The sequence below is a fragment of the Dasypus novemcinctus genome, chromosome 4 (assembly GCF_030445035.2).
Source record: "Dasypus novemcinctus isolate mDasNov1 chromosome 4, mDasNov1.1.hap2, whole genome shotgun sequence".
In the NCBI taxonomy this organism is placed as follows: Eukaryota; Metazoa; Chordata; class Mammalia; order Cingulata; family Dasypodidae; genus Dasypus; species Dasypus novemcinctus.
The window spans coordinates 18365545-18389403 of record NC_080676.1 but is presented as its reverse complement, the minus strand read 5'-3'; the positions used below and the strand labels follow the sequence as shown (position 1 = coordinate 18389403).

Below are 23859 nucleotides of genomic sequence, written 5' to 3'. Positions count from 1 at the left end.
ACTAACTCATTCGTGTTTAGTTATTGTGAGTTGGTCTTTTTCTTTTCTCGTGTGGTACAATGTAGACATAGTCACATGAATTACACAAGCAACACACCCCATCTCCTCTCCTCCGAAAACCTGGAACGTAGGACAGAGATGAAGAGCTGACTACACCCATCTCTGGGACAGCAGGACCATAAGCACCCACTGGGGAATACTTACCCACCCAGCATAACTGGAAGGCTGAAATATCTATGGTTCCAAATAATGATGTGTTTTTTCATTTTTTTTGGCTACAGATAGGGAAAATGGGAAGCTTTTTGAAAAAATGGTGTTTTATAAAAATTTTTTCAAGGAAAAGGACCTGGTCAACTATTACTTATCAATTTTTCTAGAAGGCTGGAATTATTTCCCCCCTTTTCTCTTCACCAAATAGTCACATTTCCTGTTTTATCTGGACTCTATAGTACTGAATCTGAAAGCACAAAACAACAATTTCCTGTCTTTAAAGTTACTAGGTCTTCAAATTTATGCTTTTAGGTAAGCCAAATATCTATGTCATTGTTTAAGTGGAATACTTTTCTTTCTTTCTTTTTTTTTTTGGCATAACTCAAGTGCTTTAAATGTTATACTTGCTTTTTTAGATCTTTGGTCCCAACTTCTGGCAGCCAGATGTTTCACAAATTAAAAAAATATATTGTTTGAAGAATTCAAACCTGCTTTTTTTGAAAAAATTCAAGCATTGATGTGTAATGTTCATTAAGGGGAATTATTATAAAAATTTATTTCAAATTACTTAACTTTCTATATGATTATTTCTTGATTCTACAGCAAGATTGTTAGTGTTTTGAGTCAGAGATGCAAAAGTGTCTTTGCATCATTCCCCATATGTAGTGAAGTTTCATTCACATAATTTGTCATTGATTGACTTAATTTTGTGTCTCACCTGATCAAGCAGTGGCATCAACAATTTTAAGATCTCTTTGCTAAGCCCAATATCAACAAGATTTGGGAAAACCTCTTGTGGTATCTCTCACCCTCTGCTTAAGTCAAATCTAGCTCAAGACAACTTGAAAAAACTAACTCTCTGATAAAGATTATGTGTAAGATCAGGGAACTTCTTTGATTATGCCCAAATGCATCATGTGAATCGGTATTGTGGTGAGGCCAGAGAAAGTGGAACATTTTGAAGATTAGCTAATAAACCACATGTGGCATATTGTTCCTGCATCAGTCATATTTTTTTCAGCCAACTTTTCAAGCCAACTCAGGATTTTTTGTAAATCTGTAATAAGTTTTTCATTTCTATGACCAAAAAATCAATAATGGAACTTCTAGAACCTATTATACCTATTTTTTTCAGGATTAGAATAAAAAATGTCAACAATGAATGACTATACTACTGTGATTACTTACCAGCTCAATATTATTCTCAGCAACCTTGTAATCATAGGAGTAAGGGTAGAGCATCATCTGGGAGTATGAGTGGATTGTCAGGTATGCCTTGATGGAAGCGAGGTTCTTACGGATGAAATCAGCCAGGGCCTTGGTCTCTTTTTCAGACTCTGCAGAAGGTCCACAGTAAGTGTCATCACAAGGTCTGCGTGAGGCTCCAATTTCTGGAAAAACAAATATTTTTGTTAATGGCAAATGGTCACCTGTGCAAGTTGTCACAGAAGAAGTTTCAAATCTTCAAATGAGGGACTTTAAAAAAAAGTTATGGTTTTACAGGGATCCTTACAGTTATCCTCAAGCATGTATACTTTATGAATATGTCATAAGAAATACTTTATTACAAGATTAGGGGAATCACAAGATTAGGGTGATATGTTTTTAAGCTAATATGGTAAAAAGCTGCATGGGCAATCACCAGTGTGTTCCAGTGTAGTATAACACACTGTGATGGATAAAGTGTAAGAAAATTAACGAGTAGGGGCAGACCCATATCCATGAAAATCTTGTTTGCTTGTAACCATTTCTGAGAGTTGCATTACAAAATCCTAATGACATCACCAATTTTAATATGTTTTCTATATAGTTACTAATTTAATGACCGCCCCCCCCTCCCAGGTTGTGCATGCCATGACTGGTGGGATCAGCTGGCTTGTGCACTCATGTTCCAGCATCTAGCACAGATGAATGAATAAGCATACTCTTTATTGTCTGTGCATTCAGAAAGGTAGGACTCTAAAATACAAAATTGCAAAATGGTCAGCCAGATACTTACGGCACCAACCAGCATCAAAATTTCTGTTGGGATCTGTGCCAATGCAGGAGCTTCCATCATGGGTGGAGCGGGTCTTTCTCCACATTCGATTCTGAAAATGGGTTATATAGTTAGGATAATTATAATATAAGGTGGTGGATTTTAATTTTATCGACTACTTTCAGTACTGGAACATGGATCACATGTACCTTGGTCCAGGTGAAGACGTAGCCATCGATATTGAGTACGGGCAGGACATAAAAGTCTAACTTGTCAAGAAGATCTGTCAGGTGGATCTCACGTCCGTAGGTGCGAACAGCCTGTGTATGAATTACAGAGCAGAATTCCAGGGAAAAATGAAACGTATAATGCTGCTAAAAGTTACAGAGACTGGTGAATGTTACCTTTGGTAAAGAAAGTGGTATCCTCTATTGAGGTACATATTATTAATATTTAAAGAAGTAATCAGCAAGACATCATAAATTTTTTTTTTGTTAAAATTGATGTTTCTAATTCTCCTCTGCTTCTGGGATACTTCTAATTGATCCATATATGAGTCACATAATAATTTTTTATTTTAACTTTTACTTTGAAGATGAACAAAGATTTAACAAAATTAAGGGCTTTTAAAGAACAAATATACCCACTTCCTCTGAGATAGCAACCACCATAATTTTCTTTCAAGGTTAATAGGATCTGAGGATAAGAGCTAGTCTTAGAAAGTAAGGAATGACTGTGGGTGTCTATGAATGTTCCTAATAATAGCATCTAGAAATTTATTTATTTTCTGTGAAATCTCCTGTGGATGACCTCACTAGAGGGCGTGTCTATCATGAAAAAGAAATGAAAAAGTCTTCATTATTAAGTAAACTCTCACTGATGGGTTTTGGGAAGCCTCCCCCAAAGTTCCAAGATGCATAAAGATGGAAGTCTCCTTCTCAGCCCTCTTTCCTGAGAAGAAAATCCCATTAAGGGACTAGTTCTCCCCGTTAAGTAATGTGGACACTGATCCATGGTGATGGACATTTAATACTTAATATTTTCTCTCAGTCACAATTCTTCTCCCTCCAGATGATATTAAACTTAAATTTGAACCTTTTCTAGGCTGGTTTGAAATGACTTTAAACTGTTTGACATATATTTAAGACTTCTATGTATTAATAATTTTTATAAACTCTTTGTGACTTGTAAGTATTATTCATTTCAATAACAAATGATAAAGCATGTACTTTTTAGGCTGAATGAGCTATACAACCACGTTCTTTAATTGGAAATTACCAAAGTAATTATGAAAGTTCTCTTCTTCTATAGGGAAAATGGTAAGCTACCCTCTGAAGTTAAATGATGCCGACTGGATGTATAACATATATAGAAACCAAGACCATAATAGATAAATATAGAGGTGCTTCAAATATTACGAATCACAGAAGGAGATCTAGTATAAGTAATAATATTCTACTTTTAAAGTTTTAAAATATTTTTAACTTTTAATTTTGAAATAATTTTAGACTTACTGAAGAGTTGCAAAAATAGTCCCACGAGTTCCTATATACCCTTTATCTGGCTTTCCCAATATTAACATCTCAATCAAGGCACACTTATCAAAATACAAAAATGAATGTTAGTACAATACTCTCAACTAAACTGTAGGCTTCATTCAGATGTCACCATTTTTTCCCACTAATGTCCTCTTTCTGTTCAAGGATCCAATCAGGACCTCACCTTGCATTTGGTAGTCAGGGCTCCTTAGGCTGCTCCTGTCTGGGATAGTTCCTCAGTCTTTCCTTATTTTTCATGTCATGGACATTTTTAAAGAGTCCTGATTAGGTTATTTTGCAGACTGTCCTTTGACTTGGGTTTAACTGATTTTTTTCCCCAGGATTAGTGTGAAATATGCATTTTAGGGAAGAATTCAACAAAGGCGATGAGCCTTTCTGTGCATAATAAGAGCGGGTACATGTTATCACTGCGTCTTATCGCTGGTGATGTGAGCCTCGATCACCAGGTGAAGGTTTCTCCTGCCAGGTTTCTCCACAAGGTTTCTCCTGCCAGGTTTCTCATCCTTTTGTAAGTAACTCATCCTTTTGTAAGTTAATGCATATTTGGTGGGAGATATTTTGATACTCTGCAAATATACTGTTTCTCCTTAAACTTTTGTTCACTAGTTTTAGCATCCATCGGTGGATCTTGCCTGAAATAATGATTACTCTTGTGTTCTAATGGCGATTGTCAGTTCCCTCATTCATTTTTTCTATTGTTTCTAATTCTTCTGTGAAAAAGAGTTGCTCCTTCTCTCCCTTTTATATATTTATTGAATTATCTAGTTATATCAGTACAGTATCATAGATAATTGACTTAATATAACACTTCAGTTTTTAAAGGACTTTCACATATATTTTATCAGAATTAAAAGGAATGAAAAGCAGGACCATTTAGATTAGAGACCACTATGCTGTGTTTTCTTTTATTCTGAAGTTTACAACTGATTATTATCCAGAGGAGAATGATGAAGTTGGTGGTATATCCACAACTATTAACTTTCACATGTGAGCATCTCTACCAAATGCGAGAGAGAAGATACAGATGAGTGAAATTCAAAAAAATACAACTTGCCAACTGTTTTTGGAATCTTGCCTTATAAAGGTTTATTGGTGAAAGTTGAAACTAATTTCCGAAAATGAGAATGTGGAATTATAAACATATTCTGCTTTTATGATTCTCCTTTATTAGAGCTAGGTTGTGAGGAATTGGTTGAGATAAAAAAGGTTTTTTTTCTATGTCCCTCTGCCGAAAGTGACTCTATGTACTGACCTCTCGTACAAACCACTGGCAAAATGCAGGGGAAATCCACTCCCTGGCGTGGAAACCACAGTCCATGAAAATGGCAGGCTTATTTGGTCCAGGTTTGCCAACCTATTCCAAACAAAAGGAAAGGAAAACTGTGATTCAGATGGCATTCAGGGGTTAACACCCACTTCCCGTCTGGGTTTTGGACTCAACAGGTGAACCCTGACAGCAGCAAGAGGCATATCTCAGGATTAAATTAAAATACAATGCTATCGCAGAATGTTCTTCCCTCTAGACACTTGCAGTGTTTGAACTGAAGGCGTACATGGCTGTTTATTATTTTTAGTAAGCTTGACAAGCTCATGCTTTCAGAAGATGCTTGATTACTCTGCTTAATGGTACTCACGTGGAGGTTATTTTCAGCTGCTGTTATTAGGTGACATGACCAAGACAACTGGATGAGTAATTAGAAGTAATCATGATTGTTGCTAATCCCATAAGAATTTTTCCTTCTCTCTCATTTATTCTAAGTCTTCTTATTTTCTTCATTAGAATTACATGACAAAAATGGTGTTTGAGGATGACAGAAACAAATTGTTGATACGCTTTGTAATGTTGCCTAATAGATGTGAAGTTTATGAACCTCCTTAGCAAATGGATTTGCAAACAACGACTGGGAGAGAACAATTTCAAGATCATCAAGGTAGATGATCATTTACATTGCTTACAGGAATGTGGTTAAATTTATAGGACTTCTCTTATTTTATTGCACTTTTCCTTTTGAATAAATCAAAATAATGATTAAAAATCCACTATGATAAAAGAAGCTAAGGAAGCTGTTAGATTCCCTAGGGGTTATATAGGCTGGGAAAGAGTTATAACAATATTGGGGCTAGCATGTCTGTGAAACAGATTGTAATGTGTTAGAATTCATTGATTTAAAGCTCTCAGACATAGCAAGGTGATGGTTAAAAACGATTACCTTGAGGAGGTGTAATGTGCGTCCTTCAAATGTAGTGCCGATAGTACTGCGAGAGATGAGGTCTGGATTCTCAGTAGCGACTTGTTGAGTCCAAGCCTCTATCTACCAAATGGAACCATTTATGGGTTAATGTGACATTCCTGGTGCAATTTCCCAGAGCAATGTGTAAATCCTGTGCATGTCATACCGTTTCCCAGTTGTTGTATTTCTCGTAACTGTGTCCAGTTGCACGGACCTTGCTATCAAACTGAGCCTCCAGTACAGATTTCAGGTTGCTGATCAATACCCTGTAATGAGCAAAAGTGAGTGCTCCTGTAAACATCAGCAGGTACTTTCCCATTGAATATACCCAAAAGCCCAGAGCCACTGCTGTAGGGAATGGTACACTGCATTCACCATGGAATCACATTTATTTGGTGCCCCTGATGCTCTCCGACCTGAGCTGCTCAAGGGTGATTCTGTTACCATTGCAAAGAGAACAACAAATCATTGGGAAGCATAATGGAAAATGTGAGCAATATGAGCTCTTCCTTGGCCCAGACATCACACATTTGTATGTCCTTGAGCCCTAAACTTAGAAAATGGTTTCCACTCGTACCTAATGCAGGCAGGGTCAATGCAGCCAGGGTCTTGGGCTGCCACACAAAAATATACAACTGAGGCTTATCAATGGTGACTTTCTCAGGACTTTTCTGTGTTTGAGCACTAAACGTCTTGTGTCCCAGGAACATACTCAATCCCAGCTGGGGATAGCTGGTTCACTTGAGGTTTTTTTCTAGGTTTTCTGGAAAATGGATGGGTGGCTGAAAATTCCAAAATATTAACAAGCTACATTTTAATACATTAAAATGTATTAAGAAGAAGAATACTGGGTTTAAAGAACTAGCTTGGGCTTGGCTTTCTTTTGGATGGTTTAAAGTAATATGAGAATGGTTCAATAGCAAGGTAATATGATAATTGGTGACAGAAACTGCTTATTTCTATAAACAAATTGTTCAGGTGAAAGTTTCAGTAGTAAGAGGCAAGCCTGAAATTGTGGGTGTGTGACTTCATTTCACTTTGCTATTTTGAGTGAAGAGTGTGGTCAGAAGGGGTGATATTTTCCAAGCATTTATGCCTTGATCACTGTGTTGTGAATGTGGACAGAGGCCAGTTGCAGAAACATTTATTATCCACAAGCCTTGAAATGGTTTTATCTGGCACACAGAATTGTAGTGCTACATTGGAAATCTGCTTCTCCTCCAGCTTCACCAAGGGCTTTCTGTTGAAGTCTGTCTGGGACATCCTCTGAACTTCCCTCATGGTCTTTCCTTCATTTGGTGAACTTCGGCATGAATCTGTGTCTATTCATGGGAAATGCAATGAATTAATAGCAAATGGTACGTGCTTCCTAGTGAAGGGCAAATACTAAACTGTCTTAAGGTAGTATTTAGGAAAAACAAACAAATCCAGAAATGGAGCAGATTTTAAAATTTTATTCTGTGAAAAGAAAATTTTCCATTGAGCAGCCTTCAATACTTTGCTGGTTACTAGATTTCTATGACTGCTGTAAACAAATCACTACTGACTCAGTGGCTTAAAAGAACACAGATTTATTATCTTACAGTTCTGTAGGTTGGAAGTCCAGGCTGTGTCCCGCTGGGCGAGAACGAAGGTGTTGGCAGGGTTGCATTCCTTTCTGGAGCTCTAGGGCAGGGGCTCTTAACCTTTTCTGTTCCATGGACTTCTTTGCCGGTCAGGGGAAAACCACGGAGCCCTTACTAAGTCCACACTATACTAGGTATTATTTAATAAATAGATCACACCAGTACCAATACCTCCCCATGAGAATAATGTCTTGTTGCATTTAAATTCAAGCTCATTGACCTCTTGTTAAGAATCCCTGCTCTGGGGAAAGTCTGATTCCTTGCCTTTTCCAGCTTCTAGAGACTGTCTTCATTCCTTGGCTCATGGCCGCCCTCTTCCATCTTCAAAACCAGCAATTGCAGGTGGACTCCTCACATCACAGCCCTCTCACCTCTACTTCTGACTCTTTCCACTTTCAAGGACCCTTATGATGACATTGACCCCACCCAGATAATCCGGGATATATCCCCAAAGGTAGGTGATTAGCAGCCTTACTCCCACCTGCAATATCAATTCCCCCTTGCCATGTAACCTACTGTATTCACAGGCTTTTTGGGGACCATCATTCTGCCTGGTATAGTTCGGAATGATGATTATCCACAACACCCAAATTGGATTGTTAAGGATTAGGGTGCAAGTAGAAGGAACCCTGAACTAGTAACCAAAAGATCAGGGTCATAGTTTTCCCTCATTTGTAACTTGGCCTTAGAAAAGTCTTTTAGTCTCTGGACATTACTTTCATAATTTTTAGAATGAGGGCTTTTGATACACTGGTAGTCAATGTCCTTTTCAGCATTAAAATGCAATGACTTGAGGTAGATCCGTAGACCTTGGCCACTTAAGTAGATGTCTTCAAGGGTTTAAGGAAAAAAAGTATTGACTTATGGTAGCACTGCCAGTTATCACCTTCCTGAGCTCCAGGGAAGGAAGGATAGAGATAGTTTAAGAAAGTGATTTCCAGGGGTAAATAAAAACAAACCAACAAACCAAACCAAGTCAAACGAGGTTTAGGTTTGAAAACGTAAAAAATTCCAGTGGTGGAAACCTTTAAGGAAACAATAGTATTCTCACATCCTCGCTTTGAAAGAACAAATCCTGGCTAACAATGAAAAACTTTCTGCCTGAAGGACAGAACTGAAAAACTGAGAGGAAATGGCAAATGGCATCTACTGTGGCTTTAACAAGATTTTCATTGTCAATGAGCAAGTATGATATCATCTCGGACATGGGGCTTCTCAGTGGAAGCTCAGAGAAAAGAAATCACCGGTTAATTGTTCCCAGGCTGTTCCATAGCCGCCAGACTTTCAATAGACATCCTACGTGGGGCCATGTCCATGGCTGTCCCTAGCAGAAGCCAGCTCTGGGTGGAGTGAGCAGCAAGCCTTCCACTGCACATGTGCGCCCTTTTACCTGGAACCAGCCGCACAGTTCAAAATCTTTGGGAAAATCAGCAACTATGTGGGAGCTTATGTTTTGTTTGATACTAACGAGGTATTCTGTTAGTTACTACTGTGGTAAATATTAAACCTTTTCATCAGTAACCTGGACAAAGAAACATTAAAAAAAAAAAGTTAAATTTAAGATGACACTCAAGAGTAAGAATATCCTCTAGTAACTTGCAAAAAACATCAGAATTGGGTTGAAATGTGGAGCTGACTTTTGCCTGAAGGCGGGGAATTGACCTCAAATGATTCTTTCCAGCCTTATGATTATTTGATTTTATTAGATTCAGGACAAAGCACTACTTTAGCTATATTACAAAATATTATTACTAAATAATGAGCTTCTATTCTAGAAGATTAAAACAATGCCTCTTAATATAATAGGGACCTCATTACAGCTCCAAAATACAGAGGCATGCACACTATTTTATACTTTTATATTTTCCTTTTATAGTGCCATCCAACTTCTTTTTTTTTTTTTAACAAGCACGCAAATTAGATAACTGGGACAACCAATGAACCAAGAAACACAGTGTCTGAGAAGGAAAGAGAACTCAGGGTTCTCCTTTCAGATTCTGGAAGTAGAGGATTTGGCCAGCTCTTGAACTCTGAGCCCATTGCTATCCAAGGACACTTCTCTGTGTGACCCTGAAATATGCAGGAAAATGATGTTATCATCAGGTGACACAAATCTGTCTCTCCCTGGATTGCACAGGGCAAAGACAGCCTTCCTGCAACTTGTAGGAAGGAATTCTGCAGAGGGCTGTCCACAAAAAGTTTTTGTCAATTGGGGTTCAGAAACATAAATTGGAGATTTACTCCATCCAATTTCTAGTATTTCTGTACTCCAGTGTGCAACATGTGCATTTAAAAGGTGTTATTTTTCTTTGTGCACTCAGTTCATATCCCCCGTCTCCCCTCCATGATAATTCAATCTTAATTAAATGGTGCAGGTCTTGGTGAAGAGGGTTTAAACCGTTGAAATATCAGAAAAGCCAGCTGTCTTGGTGAAAAAACTTCTATAGCAGGCGTTTCCCATACCATACACACACAGTTGCATCCAGTTGCCAGCAGGAAATCGTCTAAGTACAAATTAGTGGCCATATGAGGTAATAATGGGATACACAGGGACTGCTTGCAGCCCTGGCAAGGATATGGCTTATGTACTTTTCTAGGATTTCTAGGGACTTATTATTATTTAATATTTAGAAATTTTTATGCAACAAATGTGCTAAGCAGTGAACAGAGAAACAAAAATTAACAAGATATTAACCCTCAGGGAAAGTCCCGTGTTCTAGATGAAACAAAATTTGTACACAGTTCCCCAATATTTTACCACTTAAAAAAGAAAAAAGGAAGAATTTTCTACCTGATTAAAGGGGGTTGATTTGGGATTAGAAGCCATTTTACTTTTTTGTGTATGAAATGAGACATCCTTCAGGTGGCTAGGGTTAGTCTACCGTTGATCTTCCTTTGTTCTCTTAAGAATTAGAAAGAAACTGTTATCTGTTCGAATGTTACTGAAGGCTCCTAAAGACTAGGATTTTTCCTAGTGTAATTAGAAGAACAAAATGTCACAGACATGAATCTTAATCCTATTTTGAAACTTCCTGAGTTATATCTTTATTTTAAAAAGACAGCTGGATCTTAGGGTCACATTTTGACATTTCCCTCAGGCAAAAGCAGATAGCTAAGCTATGTGAGGCATGATAATGGGGTTAAACCTAACAGTTTCTGTTGACCCTTAAAAAATACATCATCTCCCTCTTTGCATATTAGTAAACCATAGCAGCATTCTCAGCAACAGTAATGTCATTTGCTATTCATTTACATATTGTTTTATTTCATTTCCACAGCAGCCCTTTGAGGAAGGCTTTATGTCTTCATTTTATGGATAAGGAAACTGAAGCTCAGAAAATTTAAGCAAATTACCCAAGGTCACACAGCCAGGAAGTGGCAAAACCAGTATTTGAATCCCAGCCTGTGTGTTTCTAAAGTATATGCTTGTTGCACCATGCCACGCCACTGCTCCTGATGGACGCACAGATTGTATAGTGGACATCTTCACTAGCCTAAGTAGCAGTTTCCTATATTTTTAAGATGTGAAAAACAAGAGAATGTTTCTTATCTTAGTATTAGGTAGGTCACACTTTTTCCAAACAATGAAGACTTGAGCTTGTGGTGGGAGATTGCCGGATAAATATTCTAATATCCAGAACTGGAGTCCAAGACTTTCTTTTGGCGCCTGGCACATCTACCCCTTGGAAGAACAGCTCTACTGGCCTTGTCTCTTCCTTCCCTCTCATGCCAATGTCTCTGTGTCAAACTTGGTCTCTCCCAACTCTGATCCTATTCTTAGCATATAGTCTGTTTTCTGCCTGCAGTATGGTTTTTCCTTGTTTTTGCCTGGATAACTCCTACTCATCTTTCAGGACAGAGCAGAGCCTCATTTCCTATGGCAGCCCTTCCTGACCCCCAGTCTTGGCCTACACCCTGGCATTTCCAGCTCTTCACCCTTTTTAATTTCTTTTATATATATTATTGCAATTCCTTGTTCAGGGTTGTCCTCTCCTAAAGGGGGTAGAGCCATATCCATTCTTTTTGGTACTTGGTACATGTAGCATCCAATATCTATTTGTTGGACTGACAAATGGGCAATGGACTCTACTTAGGAGGACATTCTCATCTTAAAAAAACCTAGATGGACCACCATGGTATTTGGGGAGGGGAGTCACGGGTGATAAGTGTAGCCAGCTATACTCGAGACCTTTGGGAAAGCCACGTTGTTTTCTTTGGGCCCATTTCTCTTTGCCTTCTATTACCATTAGAGAGAGTGGTGGGGCCTTGGTACAAAAAAAGGACCAAAGGATTACTCAGTCTGTCTCCTGTCTTTCACTTAAGGATGCTAAAGGAGAATAAGGAGACTACATGACTCACCATAGGTCCAGTCTCTTACCTGGAAAGATCTGAGGAGATTTCGGGCTAAAGCAGCATTTAGCAGATAATAGATTGCCCATTGGTTTGAACTGTCCTTTGTATATCTCTTTTAAACCAATAGCAGGGTCAGATATGATCTGACTGAAGATTTGGGGTTCACAAGTCAAAGTCATTTTCATTAGAGCAATGATTAAGCACAAAATTTACCAGGTCTGACATCTTAAGGTTTGTAAGATAGGGCCAGCTGTACCGTGATATATTTGTGGGGCCATGGGCAAGTCATGAAACTTCTTGGACTCAATTTTACCTTCCCAGGATTATTCAGAGGCTTGAATGACATCATACATGAGAGAAAATTTCAATAGCTGTAAGACATGGACTTACTCGAATTGTACCTCATTCTGCTCCAGAAAGTCCTCCACAGTGACAGTATCTTCCGCTTTAACACGAAAGTCAACTGTGCTGTGAGGTTGGATCTGAGTGACAGAATCTGGTTTCCAGAAGTCAATCTGAATAAAGGACAAGATATACTGTACTGAACATCTGTAATTCAATGGGTGAATTATCATTTGTCAGTACATTTTTGCTGTACTCCACAGAATTATTTTCAAAATCAAATTATCCATGAAATCTCTTTAAAAATATCTCCTTTGAGTAAATAAGGCTTGGGACCAAGTAGTAGAGGTTGATGAAAATATTTGCAAATACATACGTAACCTTAATTGTTTACCAACAAGCATGCAGAGCCTGTAATTATTTCCCCCTAATGCTAGTTAATTGTAGTTTTCCACAGCTTCTTTTTCCAGTTTATTGATTTTCCTGGATCAACTTGCTTGTTGTGATAATGAATAAATGTGCTGAATGAATGATGATGAATTAACCAGAGCCATGAAATTTAATGGAAAGAAATTGAGTTTTCCCTTTTACTTTCTAAGGGCCGTATTTTATGAATTCATCTTGGAACTCAATGCTTCCAAGCCACAACAGTGTGTGGGGCTAGGAGCATCCCTGACCTGTGGAAAATAGATAAGGGAGATCAAAGGCATTTTTCCACAGTGGGTGTCTTGGTGCCATGGGCAGAAACAAAATACTGTCTGGGATCCAGTAATATTCTGACATTTTCATTTATTCAGTTATTCATTAACTATTACTGAGGACCTACAACTATGTGCCGAGGCTAGGAATATACTAGCAAGCCTCTGTCTGCATGGAGCTTATAGTCTCATGGAGAGACTTGAAAGAAAAGTATGCCCCTAAAGAATAGGCTGACCTGTTGATAATTCTAATGCCTTTATTTGAGGAGGTGTGATTTTAAATCTCCCTTTTCCATGGAAAAATATTATCAGAGACCTGCTGTCTCTTGTAAATGTCTGCCCTCCTGTTCTGTCCTTACCTGACTAGAGTCCTGGATACCTGAGGTGAACCTGAAGTAGGGTCTTTCTCTTCCCCCATGTTTCACCCAGTCCCTCTTTAGATGCTTGGGAGCTAGTCTCAGGCTGGATATGTGGCAGGTGGTGATTTTTGAGACCACTTCTTGAGAACTTGGAAGGGAATTTGTGCAGATGTAGAAGGTATGAGGCAGGGACCACTGAGATAATATTTCCGAACAACTCACTTTCAGATAGAACTAAGGAGAATTCAGTAACCTGTGTTCCATCCTGACAATCTTCAGACCACTCTAGAAGTCCAGTGGCAGCCAGGTCATGAGTCAGGATAGCAAATATCAGGGCAGTGGGAGGCAGGGACACTGGGATTTCATCAAGATGGAGTCCAAAAAAAAAAATTGTGAGTGTGGTTGACACAAAGGGAGTAAAAGGAGAGAGAATTGATGGTTGGATAAGGATTGGATGTAGAATGTGACTGAGTCAAAGATGAGAGGATAAACCTGAGAGGTTAAATGATGGAGGAAACATGAATATGTTTGATGGAAGACTAGCATACCTAAGCTAGGCTCATTTAAAAATTTCAGTTTGACATGGAGAAACTTGCCTACATCTAACACGATGAAATGCTACAAGTGTGACACATATTTAGGATGCTAGCAGAAGTCTTTAGGAGAAATCCAGTTGAGAATCAGGAACACATACCCTCATAGCTGTATACCAATGTACCAAGCATGGATTCAAATTACAAACTCGAAGTCTTAACATGAAATAAATATGTACTCTCAGGAATATTGAGAGCTTATGAAGAGAGTTATGTCAGAAATGATGAAATTGAGTAAAATTTATGACATAAGGTGTAAGGAATTGAATTACCTGTCAAGAAATTATAGAACCGAATGTAAATCCAGGAAGCTAAATTGGGAACAGTAACATATATTTGTTGGAAGATAAAATGATATCTTTAAGTGATAGCAATGTGGGAAATATCAGCTTATCCTGTCAGCTGGCTGATAACTAGAGTCCTTCCCAAAATACATCACAAAACTAGCATAAAAGCAAGAAAAATACCTTATTCACTTTAAACTCTTTTGGGAATAAGGCACGTGTATAAAAAGTAAATATTGGTGTTGGGAATCTTTGGTTCTTCAGATATTTGCTACAGGTTGCATTTGGCTATAAGCAGAGCATCTGAGAGATCCCTCATTTATCTTGATAAAATTTTCATTTCTTGTTGGAAGAGGAACAATTTCTACTCTAGACTTAATTCAGAACAGCAGGCAGGAATTTCCTTGTATAGTGGCACGATGGGGACCATTGGAAGACTGTAATCTTGTTACTCTGGCATAGATCAACACACACCTTAAACTCAAGAAACATAGTTCAGGAAGTGGACTTGGCCCAGTGGCTAGGGTGTCGATCTACCACATGGGAGGTCCACAGTTCAAACCCTGGGCCTCCTTGACCCGTGTGAAGCTGGCCCATGCGCAGTGCTGATGTGTGTAAGGAGAGCCCTGCCATGCAGGAGGTGCGCCCCGTAAGGAGAGCCACCCAGCGCGAAAGCAAGTGCAGCCTGCCCAGGAATGGCGCCGCACACACGGAGAGTTGACACAGCAAGATGACGCAACAAAAAGAAACACAGATTCCCGTGCTGCTGACAACAACAGAAGCGGACAAAAAGAGGAACACACAGCAAATGGACACAGAGAACAGACAACAAGGGTGGGGGGGGGGGGGCGGAGGAAGGGGAGAGAAATAAATAAAATAATCTTAAAAAAAAAAAAAAGAAACACAGTTCAAAAAATCCAGAGAAAGAGAGTATGTTTCATGGTGAATGTCTCCAAAAGAAAAAAAAAAAAGAATAAAAAAGGAGAAAATGAATGAGTACAACTTTAATTGCAGAGATAGAATCCTTAGTATATAATTATAGATAATCCTAACGAGACGGGAAAGGCTGCTGGAGTCCAATGTGGTCACAGAGCTCCCCAATACATTCAGCTTTTAAAAGGATGTGTTTAAAAGCTGGGAGGAAGTTCATATGGCCAAGGATGAATACAAAGACTGGATGACCTTGTAATGATCTTATCAGGAAGGCTATACTCAAAATATGCTTCATTCACGGGTTGCTAAAGAGAAGAAAAATCTTTTTCTCATTCTGTTGAAAGTACAAAGAATAAAGAATAAGCATGCAGTTCCACTGCTTGAAGCTCAAACATGATGCTTGCAGCCAGAAGAGAGAAACCAGTCCAATTTGACTCCTGTTTGGTTTCTGTCTTTCCCAAGAAGTAGTTATACCATTCCTTGTTTCTTCTATTTTCACTATGTGACAAAATTATCAACATATTTAAAGGATAATTTAAAGAATTTTTTGTGTTATGATTTTAGCAAAAAACGTCTTCTTTGGAAATAGCACAATTGAGGCCCAAGATAGATGAGGAGAGAGGTGATTATACCTGGTCATGTAAATTATGTTCAAAGTCTTGTAATAATAGGAAGCAGCTACATAGTTCTTATTATACCTGCTTTTTCTATATGTTTTACAGATAGTAATTCTTTTAAATCTCCCAACAACTCTCTAAGGTGATTAATATTATCCTTGTTTTAGAAATGAGGAAATTGAGACGCAGAGAAGTTAGGCAAAGTGTCCAAGGCCCAGCGAGCCAGTGGCGGAATCAAGGAATTGAACTCAGGCAGCCGGAGTCTCCACTCTTGACCACTGTAAAATACCACAGTTTAGGTAACTGAACTATACTGCAGATGTGATCATGGAGCTTTCTCAGCAATCATGGAGGAATCAGAACATGAAGGGGTCACTTGAGTCAGAAGGGAGCAAGTCTTGAATTTTATAAAGGGGAAGACAGTGAATCCCAGAAAAAGGAGCTGCTGGGGCCTGGCGTGGCTTCCGGCAAAGCTGCAGAGTAAACTGGAAGCAGGTGGATTGTGAAGTTCAGGAAAGGAAGCTGTCATCCCTGGAACCAGCATGGTTAAAGCAAGAGTACGTTGGACCTAACTAGCTTCATCTTATTATTGGAAGAGACCACTAGCTTGGTAAAATGCTGAATCTTGGTCCCTGCAAAGCATTGAGCAGTGTCTCTGCATGGATGTCCCTCTCTACAAGTCAGAAGGCAGCGTAGTGTTAGCTGTAAATGATGTTCCAATAACGTGGGTGGTTAAGCAAACCTATCCCAGGGGAGCTGTTTGATGAATCACTTTCAGGGCTTAACATTGTGTCTGGCATATTGAAAACTCATGATAAATATCTATTGAATGAGTGAGCCATGAAGAAGCCCTCTAATTCTGTGCTGACCCTTAACCTACTTAGTATTCTTCATCGGTGACAAAGATGAACGTCAAGAAGGCATGTTTATCAGACTTGTTCGTAATGCAAAGCTGAGGGGAAGAATTATTTCCTTGGATGACTGACTTTGTTTTAAAAAGGTCTCAACTTGCTGAAAATAGGCTATCTGGGTGAATGTTAACAGAGTAAATCTAAAACCCTGCATTTAGGTTAAAAAATCTATTAGGCAAGCACAGAAGAGGGAAACCTTGTGTGAGGGTGATTCGTGTGAGAAAAAATAACCATGATTGTGATTGACCACAAATTTAGTATAAGCCAAGAGTGTTACATGACAGCTCAAGATGTTTAAAAGCATCCTAGGCCCCATGAATAAAATGCCTGCTTTACAAATGCAGGTGGTAAGTTATCTGTAGTGTATATTAATCAGAGCATACCTAGTAGCCCACTGTCATTCCTGGTGGCTACATTTTAAAAAAGAAAGACGGAATGACTGAGCTGTATCCTGAGGTAAGCAGAAAGATCAAGAGCCTGTATACCAGTGGGAGAAATGACGAAAGGCCTGAAGTAGATAAATCTTAGAGGTAACATAATATTTGGCTCAGCTAGGTCCAAAGGATCAAAAAGAAGGCAGTTTTCAGTTTAATATAAGGAAGAAAACAATTAGGACGATTTGTAAGGTAAATGCGTGACTCTGAAAAGTCTTATATTACTATCCCTGGAAGTATCCAAAGAGGTTTTATTAGCAATCAGGTATGTTATTTCTAGGGAGGCAATTGCTCATTTGAGTGGAAGGCTGGAATAGATCACTTTATGTTTTCTTTTAATTCTTAACTTCTGAGTCTGTCTACCTTCTTCTGCGTCCACACTTCAAAAGTTAAGAAATAACACACACACACAGATTTTTAAAAAGATGTCTAGAAGCTTTCATTTTGGTTGGTTTATATAAGAAGAAACAGATTGGCCCAAATGGAACTATTTGTGGTCAGCAGTAACTTCCTACCATACTACATATATAAAGAAGAATGCCAGTTTTCATTCCATATGCAATGAATGTTTGTTTTTTTATAAGTAGCTAGAGATTTTGTCTTGCTGAGAGCAAACGAAAATATGGAAATCATTCATGTTTTTTTTTTTAAGGATTAAGGAGACCTGAATCAAGGTCATGAAAGCACAAGCTGTTTGATTTGGAATGAAAGAAAATCAAAGAGAACAGATGATACATGGGATGTGGAAATGAAGTTCAATTTGGACAAAGGCCCAGTTTTTCAGCAATATCCAAGTTGATCGTTTCTCTCTTTTGCCTTAGAAGGACGTGACCGCACACCGGATGCTCTTATGACCTTCATAACTGTCCCCACTCATGCACTCGTCTTTCTTTGTCGACTCTTTTAAAAGTTACCCTGGATTTATAAAACTCCAGGGCTTATGGCAGCCAAATTTAAACACAATAAAAGAAAAGCCATCAGGGTACTAATGGTTTTCTAACTTTTTATTTCTTGCTACCAAATGTATTGTAGTTCATATTCCACATCATTCTTCCTTTGGTAGAATTAAATGCAATCTATGATATTAAAGTAGGTGTGAAGTGAACCTGTTGTTCAGAATTGGTATTTACCTGCTTAGTGCTGGCCAACTCATGGATCAACTTGATGTGATTTTCATCTTCCACATGGACACGAAACACCTTCTCTCTGAATGGTTAGATGGCAGAGGGAGAACAGAAAATGTAAAATGGGCCGTGTATCCAAATATCTGGGGCAGGCAAGGCTGAAGGAATTGATCATTTCAGAAGTGGTTTACTTACCCTTCAAAGTGCTCACCAGAATGGTGAGCAGAGGCCAGGGCCACAGCCACGAGAATCAGGAACGTCCACATTGCGCCTGACTAGTCTCTTGGGAGAGTCTCGCTTGCTTTTATAGGCCAGGGTGTATTTCTTCTCCTGATTACAAATAGGACCTATCAAATCCTGATGACAGGTTTTCCTGGCATTGTTGCCTTATTAGCTATATAAGGTCTGAAAGGCTATCTCTCTACAACACCTGTGGAAACAGAGCAACTAATCTCAAGTTTAACTTTTCTAATTTGGATGCCAGACCTTGAATAGTCTGGAGGTAAATGAGTTTTAAGTAAAATCTATTTATTTTGCGTGTGCTCGTGTGTGTGTGTGTTGAACTGAGGTAAAATTACATCAATAAATGATATAGATTTTTGTGTAGAGTTTGATGACTTTTGACAATGGATACACCTATGTAACAAACATCCCAATCAAGGTACAGAATTATTTTCTTCACCCTAAGACTTTCTTCCTTCGAGCGCCTTTCCAATCTATTTCTGCTCTTCCCTTGGGCAACCACTTTTCTGATTTCTAGCCCCAAACATTAATTTTGCTTGTACTACAACTTTGTGTAAGTGATATCATACCATACATATTCCTTTTTGTCTGGCTTCTTTCATTCAAGATCACGGTTTTTGAAATTTACTAGTTTTTTTGTCTGTATGATTAGTTTGTTCCTTTTTATTGACAAGTAGTATTCTATTGCATGAATATACCACAATTTGTTTATCCATTCTGTTTATGGGTAGTTGGGCTGTTTCCAATTTTGTATTTTGAATAAAGCTGCGATAAACAGTTGTGTACAGGTCTTTTTGTCAACATATGTTTTAATTTTGAGGGGTAAATTACAAAGAGTGGGCTTACTAAATAATAATTTAGGCATATGTTTAACATTATAAGATCCTGCCAAACATTTTCCCACAGTGGTTGTTCCATTTTAAGTGTCTACTCACATCTGATTGCTCTGCATTCTCTCCAACATTTTTGTGTTGTTAATTTTTGTTTTTTATTTTGATAATTCTGCCGAGTGTAAAGTGATATCTAATTGTGGTCTTAATCTGCATTTCACTGATGGCTAATGATACTGAAACCTTTTTATGTGTTTATTGACCATTTATATATCTTCATTTATGAGGTGTCTATTGAAGTCTTTTGCCCCTTTTCAGAAATTTGTTGTCTGCCTTTTTATTAGTATTTGCAGCAGTTTTTATATTTTCTGGATACAAGTCCTTAGCTAGAAATATATTTAACAAATCTTACTTTTCAGTCTCTGACTGGAGTTTTCATTTTCTTAAAAGTATCTTTTGATAAGTTCTACTTCTAGTAAAAAATTTTAATAAAATTTTAGTTTATCAATGTTTTTCTTTTATAATTTCAGTTTATCAATGTTTTTCTTTTATAATTAGTGCCTTTTGCATTCTTTTAAAGAAATATTTGCCTATTCCAAGGTCTCAAACATATTTTCTTATAGGAGCTATAAGAATTTTTTTAAACAATTCTTTTTCCCCCCTCCCCCTTCCCCCCACCCTGCTGTTTTTGCTGTCTGTGTCTATTCACTGTGTGATCTGCTCTATTTCTCTTTTTGTCCTCTCTTCTTGTTTTTTTTCTCCTCTAGGATTCACCGAGATTCAATCTGGGGACCTCTCATGTACAGAGAGCTTCCCTGTTGATTGCGCCACCTCAGTTCCTGGTCTCTGCTGAGCTCACCTTGACTCTCCCCTTGGTCTCTCTTTTGTTGTGTCATCATCTTGCTGTGTGACTTACTTGTGCAGGCACCGACTCACCACACAGGCACTTGACTCGCTGCACATGCACTCGTGCAGGTTTGTAGGAGCTTTTAAGTTTTAGATCTTTGTATATGGTGTGAGTTATGAGTCAAGATTTTACAAAATACGTGTATCCAGTACATCCAGCACTGTTTGATGAGGCTTTCCTTTTCCAATTGAATTGCATTGGTTTCTCGGTCAAAATTCATTTGACCATATATATATGTGGGGTTATTTCTGGACTGCCTATTGCTTTCCATTTATTTATTTGTCTAATTTTGTATAAATGCCATACCATCTTGATTACTACAGTATATAATCAAGCTTGAAGATCAGGTAGTATGGGAGATCCCCAACCTTGTTCTTTTTCAAAATTGTTTTGACAACCCTAGAGCCTTTACATTTTCATATGTATTTTAGTATTAGGTTGTCAAATTCTACAAAAAACAAAACAAAACAAAAAACCCTGCTGAGATTTTGTTTGGGGTTGCATTGAATCTATAGATCAATTTTGGGGAGAACTGATCTATTTACTTTCACTTATAAGCATGGTACCTACCTCTGTTAATCTGGGTCTTTGTCATGAATAATAGGTCTGAGATTTTACCCTACCTGCAACAATACACGTTATTTGCCACAGTTTCATAGATACTGGCTGAAGATATGAGACTCCTGGGTCAGAAAGAAAGGTCTGCCATTAGAGGCAGCATGAGCTTCATGTTTGCATTATCCCTTGTCCCTAAGTCCCACGGGGATGATGTGGAGGTTGGCTCAGTGGATGCTGTGTACACTGTAGATTTGTGTCACAACTGGGGAATCCTGAGCTTAGAAAACACCTAGTCTTATGAGGGGGTTGCTAGCAAACTGGCCCAAAACCCTGTCCTCGAAAAACATTATCTTTATTATCTTGGATAGTCCAAAAAATGTTGTCCTAGAGCAGCAGTTCTTAACCTTGATTGTTCCACGGACCCCTTGGCCAGGCAGGTAAAAAACATGGACCCCTTACTAAATCCACACTATAATGTGTATTAGTTAATAAATATATCACACCTGTACCGTTGCCACAGGAAAAATGCTTTTTTGAATTTTGATTCAAGCTCACAGACCCCTGGTTAGGAACCCCTGCCCTAGAGGGAGACACTATCTCAGTCTTCCAAGATGTTTGCCATACAAATGTCCTTGAAAAGGTAGTCCAGAAGAGAAGCTGTCACAAGACATGCAGAAACATCAGGGAGCTGTGGAGAATTGTCTCCCAACAATGGCTACCCCTTTCTATACCATCTTGGCTTTAGGTGAATTTTCCCGAGTATGCTACTCTGTTGGTCACTCCAATTAATCTGACCAATAGGGGATGGGATCAAATCCCTTCTATTTGTTTCATGCAGCATTTAAGTAAGGCTAATATCAAGAGGATTCCAAGCAGCATGATGAGGCCAATCTGCAAAACTGACCTTCTTGGGTACCAGAACCCACCAGCTTAATGATGCTTATAAACCAATAGGATCTATCCTAGAAACCTAGGTGGCTTTCTCAAGTGTCTGTATTGACTGTTCCACATGCCACAGCATTAATCCAGGTACAGTAGGATCTATTGGCTACTGTACAAACTCCACCTTAGCCTAGGGTACTTCTGTTATTCATAACAGCCCACATCAGCAAGCAGAGGCTCACGTGAATGTCTTCCAGAGCTAAGGCAATGTTTCATACATTTTTATTTTCATTCAGGATCCATCCAGGATGGCATTCATTTGTCATGTCTCTTCAGTCTCCTTTAATCTGGAATAGTACCTCAGCCTTTCTTTATCTTTCATAATTTTGACATTTTTTAAGAGTACAAGCCAGTTGTGTAGAATGCCCTTAGTTTGGTTCATCTTCCTGTTTCCTCATGACTCCATTAACAATTTAAAAAGCAAAGTCCAATTGCACAACTTCTGAATAGAAGGATATAAATGGTCTATATATCTATATTTCATCAGCATAACTGATAAAAGTTGAAAATGCAGGCAATCCATCTTTTTTGACAAGCCTGTGTCTTTTGCAGGTGTTATTAATTATTCCCTTCTCTGCACCCCTCAGAGTGCTTTGCTTTGTCTCTGCTTGTTATTTCTTTATTTTTGCATTCCGCTTGAATACTGTGACTTGATCTCCTTTCACTAGGATTGCAAGTTTCTTGAGAGATCAAACCATGTCTTATTCATTTTTTTTTTTTTTGTAGCAGGTGCCTGGTGCTTTGTTGAGTGAAAGGATGCAGAAATAACAATAATCTGATATTTTCATAAAAATGCCAAATTATCTTAGCATTATTCAATAGCCACATTATAGTAAGATTACTATTGAGAGATATATTGCTTTCTTAGGAGAGCCAAGTTCCATTCTTCCCTTGAGTTAATGGCAAAATAATGCTTACCAGAATTTCCTTTTGGCTTGAGGACTATATGAAAATTCATATCAAAGAAAAGTTATAAACACACCTGAAATCACAAAGTCATCGTTATTCCTCCTTCATGTAAGTATTCTTAGAGTTGTCAGTTTCCTCTGAAATGTGCTTGCTTCTTAGGATCTTCTCTATATTCAGAAATAATGATCACGTAGTAGCCACATGGGAAGGTTTTCTGATGATCAACTTATCTTACACCATGGCTGAGTACCACAAATGGCAAATTCCAGCATTTTCTCATTATTGATAGACTTACTCTAAATTGCTTACGGTGATTCAACATAGTCTGCACACCATATTTTAAATTGGTGCTCAAGCTTTCAGAGTTTGACCTCATTGAACATTGTTCCTTTTTATTTTTCCACTGATGTTGCCTTTTGGATTTGACCCTTATTACTATCTTCCTAGCTTCAACCTTGGCAATGCATCAACAACAATTTGGGTTCCTTTTTCACTTCAATTCCCTAGGTTGTCCTAAGTTAGAACTCTTGATTACAACTAAGACTAAAACTGAACTAGATAAAAGAGAGAACTTATTATTTAAATAACTGAAATATTCAGTCACAGGTTCAATTGCTAATGTTTATTAAGCCCTTCTCTTGCCTTTTGGTCAGCTCTGCCCACATTGTAACAAGATGGGCATGAATGGATCTAGTTTTGCATCCCAGTGGACTAGTACCAAGTCATATTAGTCGGGGTTCTCTAGGGAAATAGGACAGGAGATATCTATAAATAATATGAGATGTTATAAATTTGTCTCATGCATCTGTGGGGATGCATGAGTCCAAATTCCTCAGGGCAGTCTGCAAATAAGGGACCTGGCACATCTAGGTCATATGCTTGCTCCTAGAACCTTGGCATCAGCCCCCACAAAATACCTAATGCAGCTAGTGCTGCTGTGGCTGCCACCCTTGTCAGCACAGATCCTGGAAGTCCTCATTTCTGTTTGTCATCAGCACCCAAGTCAAAGTCAAGGTCATAAGCCCATATCTTAGTGGGAAAGTGAGAATCTAACCTTCAAATCCATAGTGGGAAGGGCCTCTCCATTCTATGGCTCCTTAGGTAGAGCATTTCCAAACTTAGAGAAGGGGGTTAGACACCGGATTGCTAAAAAAAGTAAGAAATATCCACTAAAGGGGAACATAATCATATTTTTTGATGACTTGTGATATTGTATTTG

The 23859-nt window shown here is 38.4% G+C and overlaps 1 protein-coding gene across 1 annotated transcript in view; it reads right to left on the bottom strand.

Annotated features, from left to right (window-relative positions):
* Positions 1–23859, bottom strand: part of CPB1 (carboxypeptidase B1) — a 54152-nt gene that overhangs the window by 12884 nt on the left and 17409 nt on the right. Inside the window, exons 2-10 of the mRNA XM_023589415.2 lie at positions 18447–18581; positions 18258–18333; positions 12347–12471; positions 6145–6244; positions 5958–6059; positions 5000–5101; positions 2398–2508; positions 2210–2300; positions 1399–1601 (exon numbers count right to left, since the gene is read on the bottom strand). Coding sequence (XP_023445183.2) covers positions 1399–1601; positions 2210–2300; positions 2398–2508; positions 5000–5101; positions 5958–6059; positions 6145–6244; positions 12347–12471; positions 18258–18333; positions 18447–18517 — 981 coding nt within the window. The 5' untranslated portion in view covers positions 18518–18581. The remainder of the gene's footprint in view (positions 1–1398; positions 1602–2209; positions 2301–2397; positions 2509–4999; positions 5102–5957; positions 6060–6144; positions 6245–12346; positions 12472–18257; positions 18334–18446; positions 18582–23859) is intronic.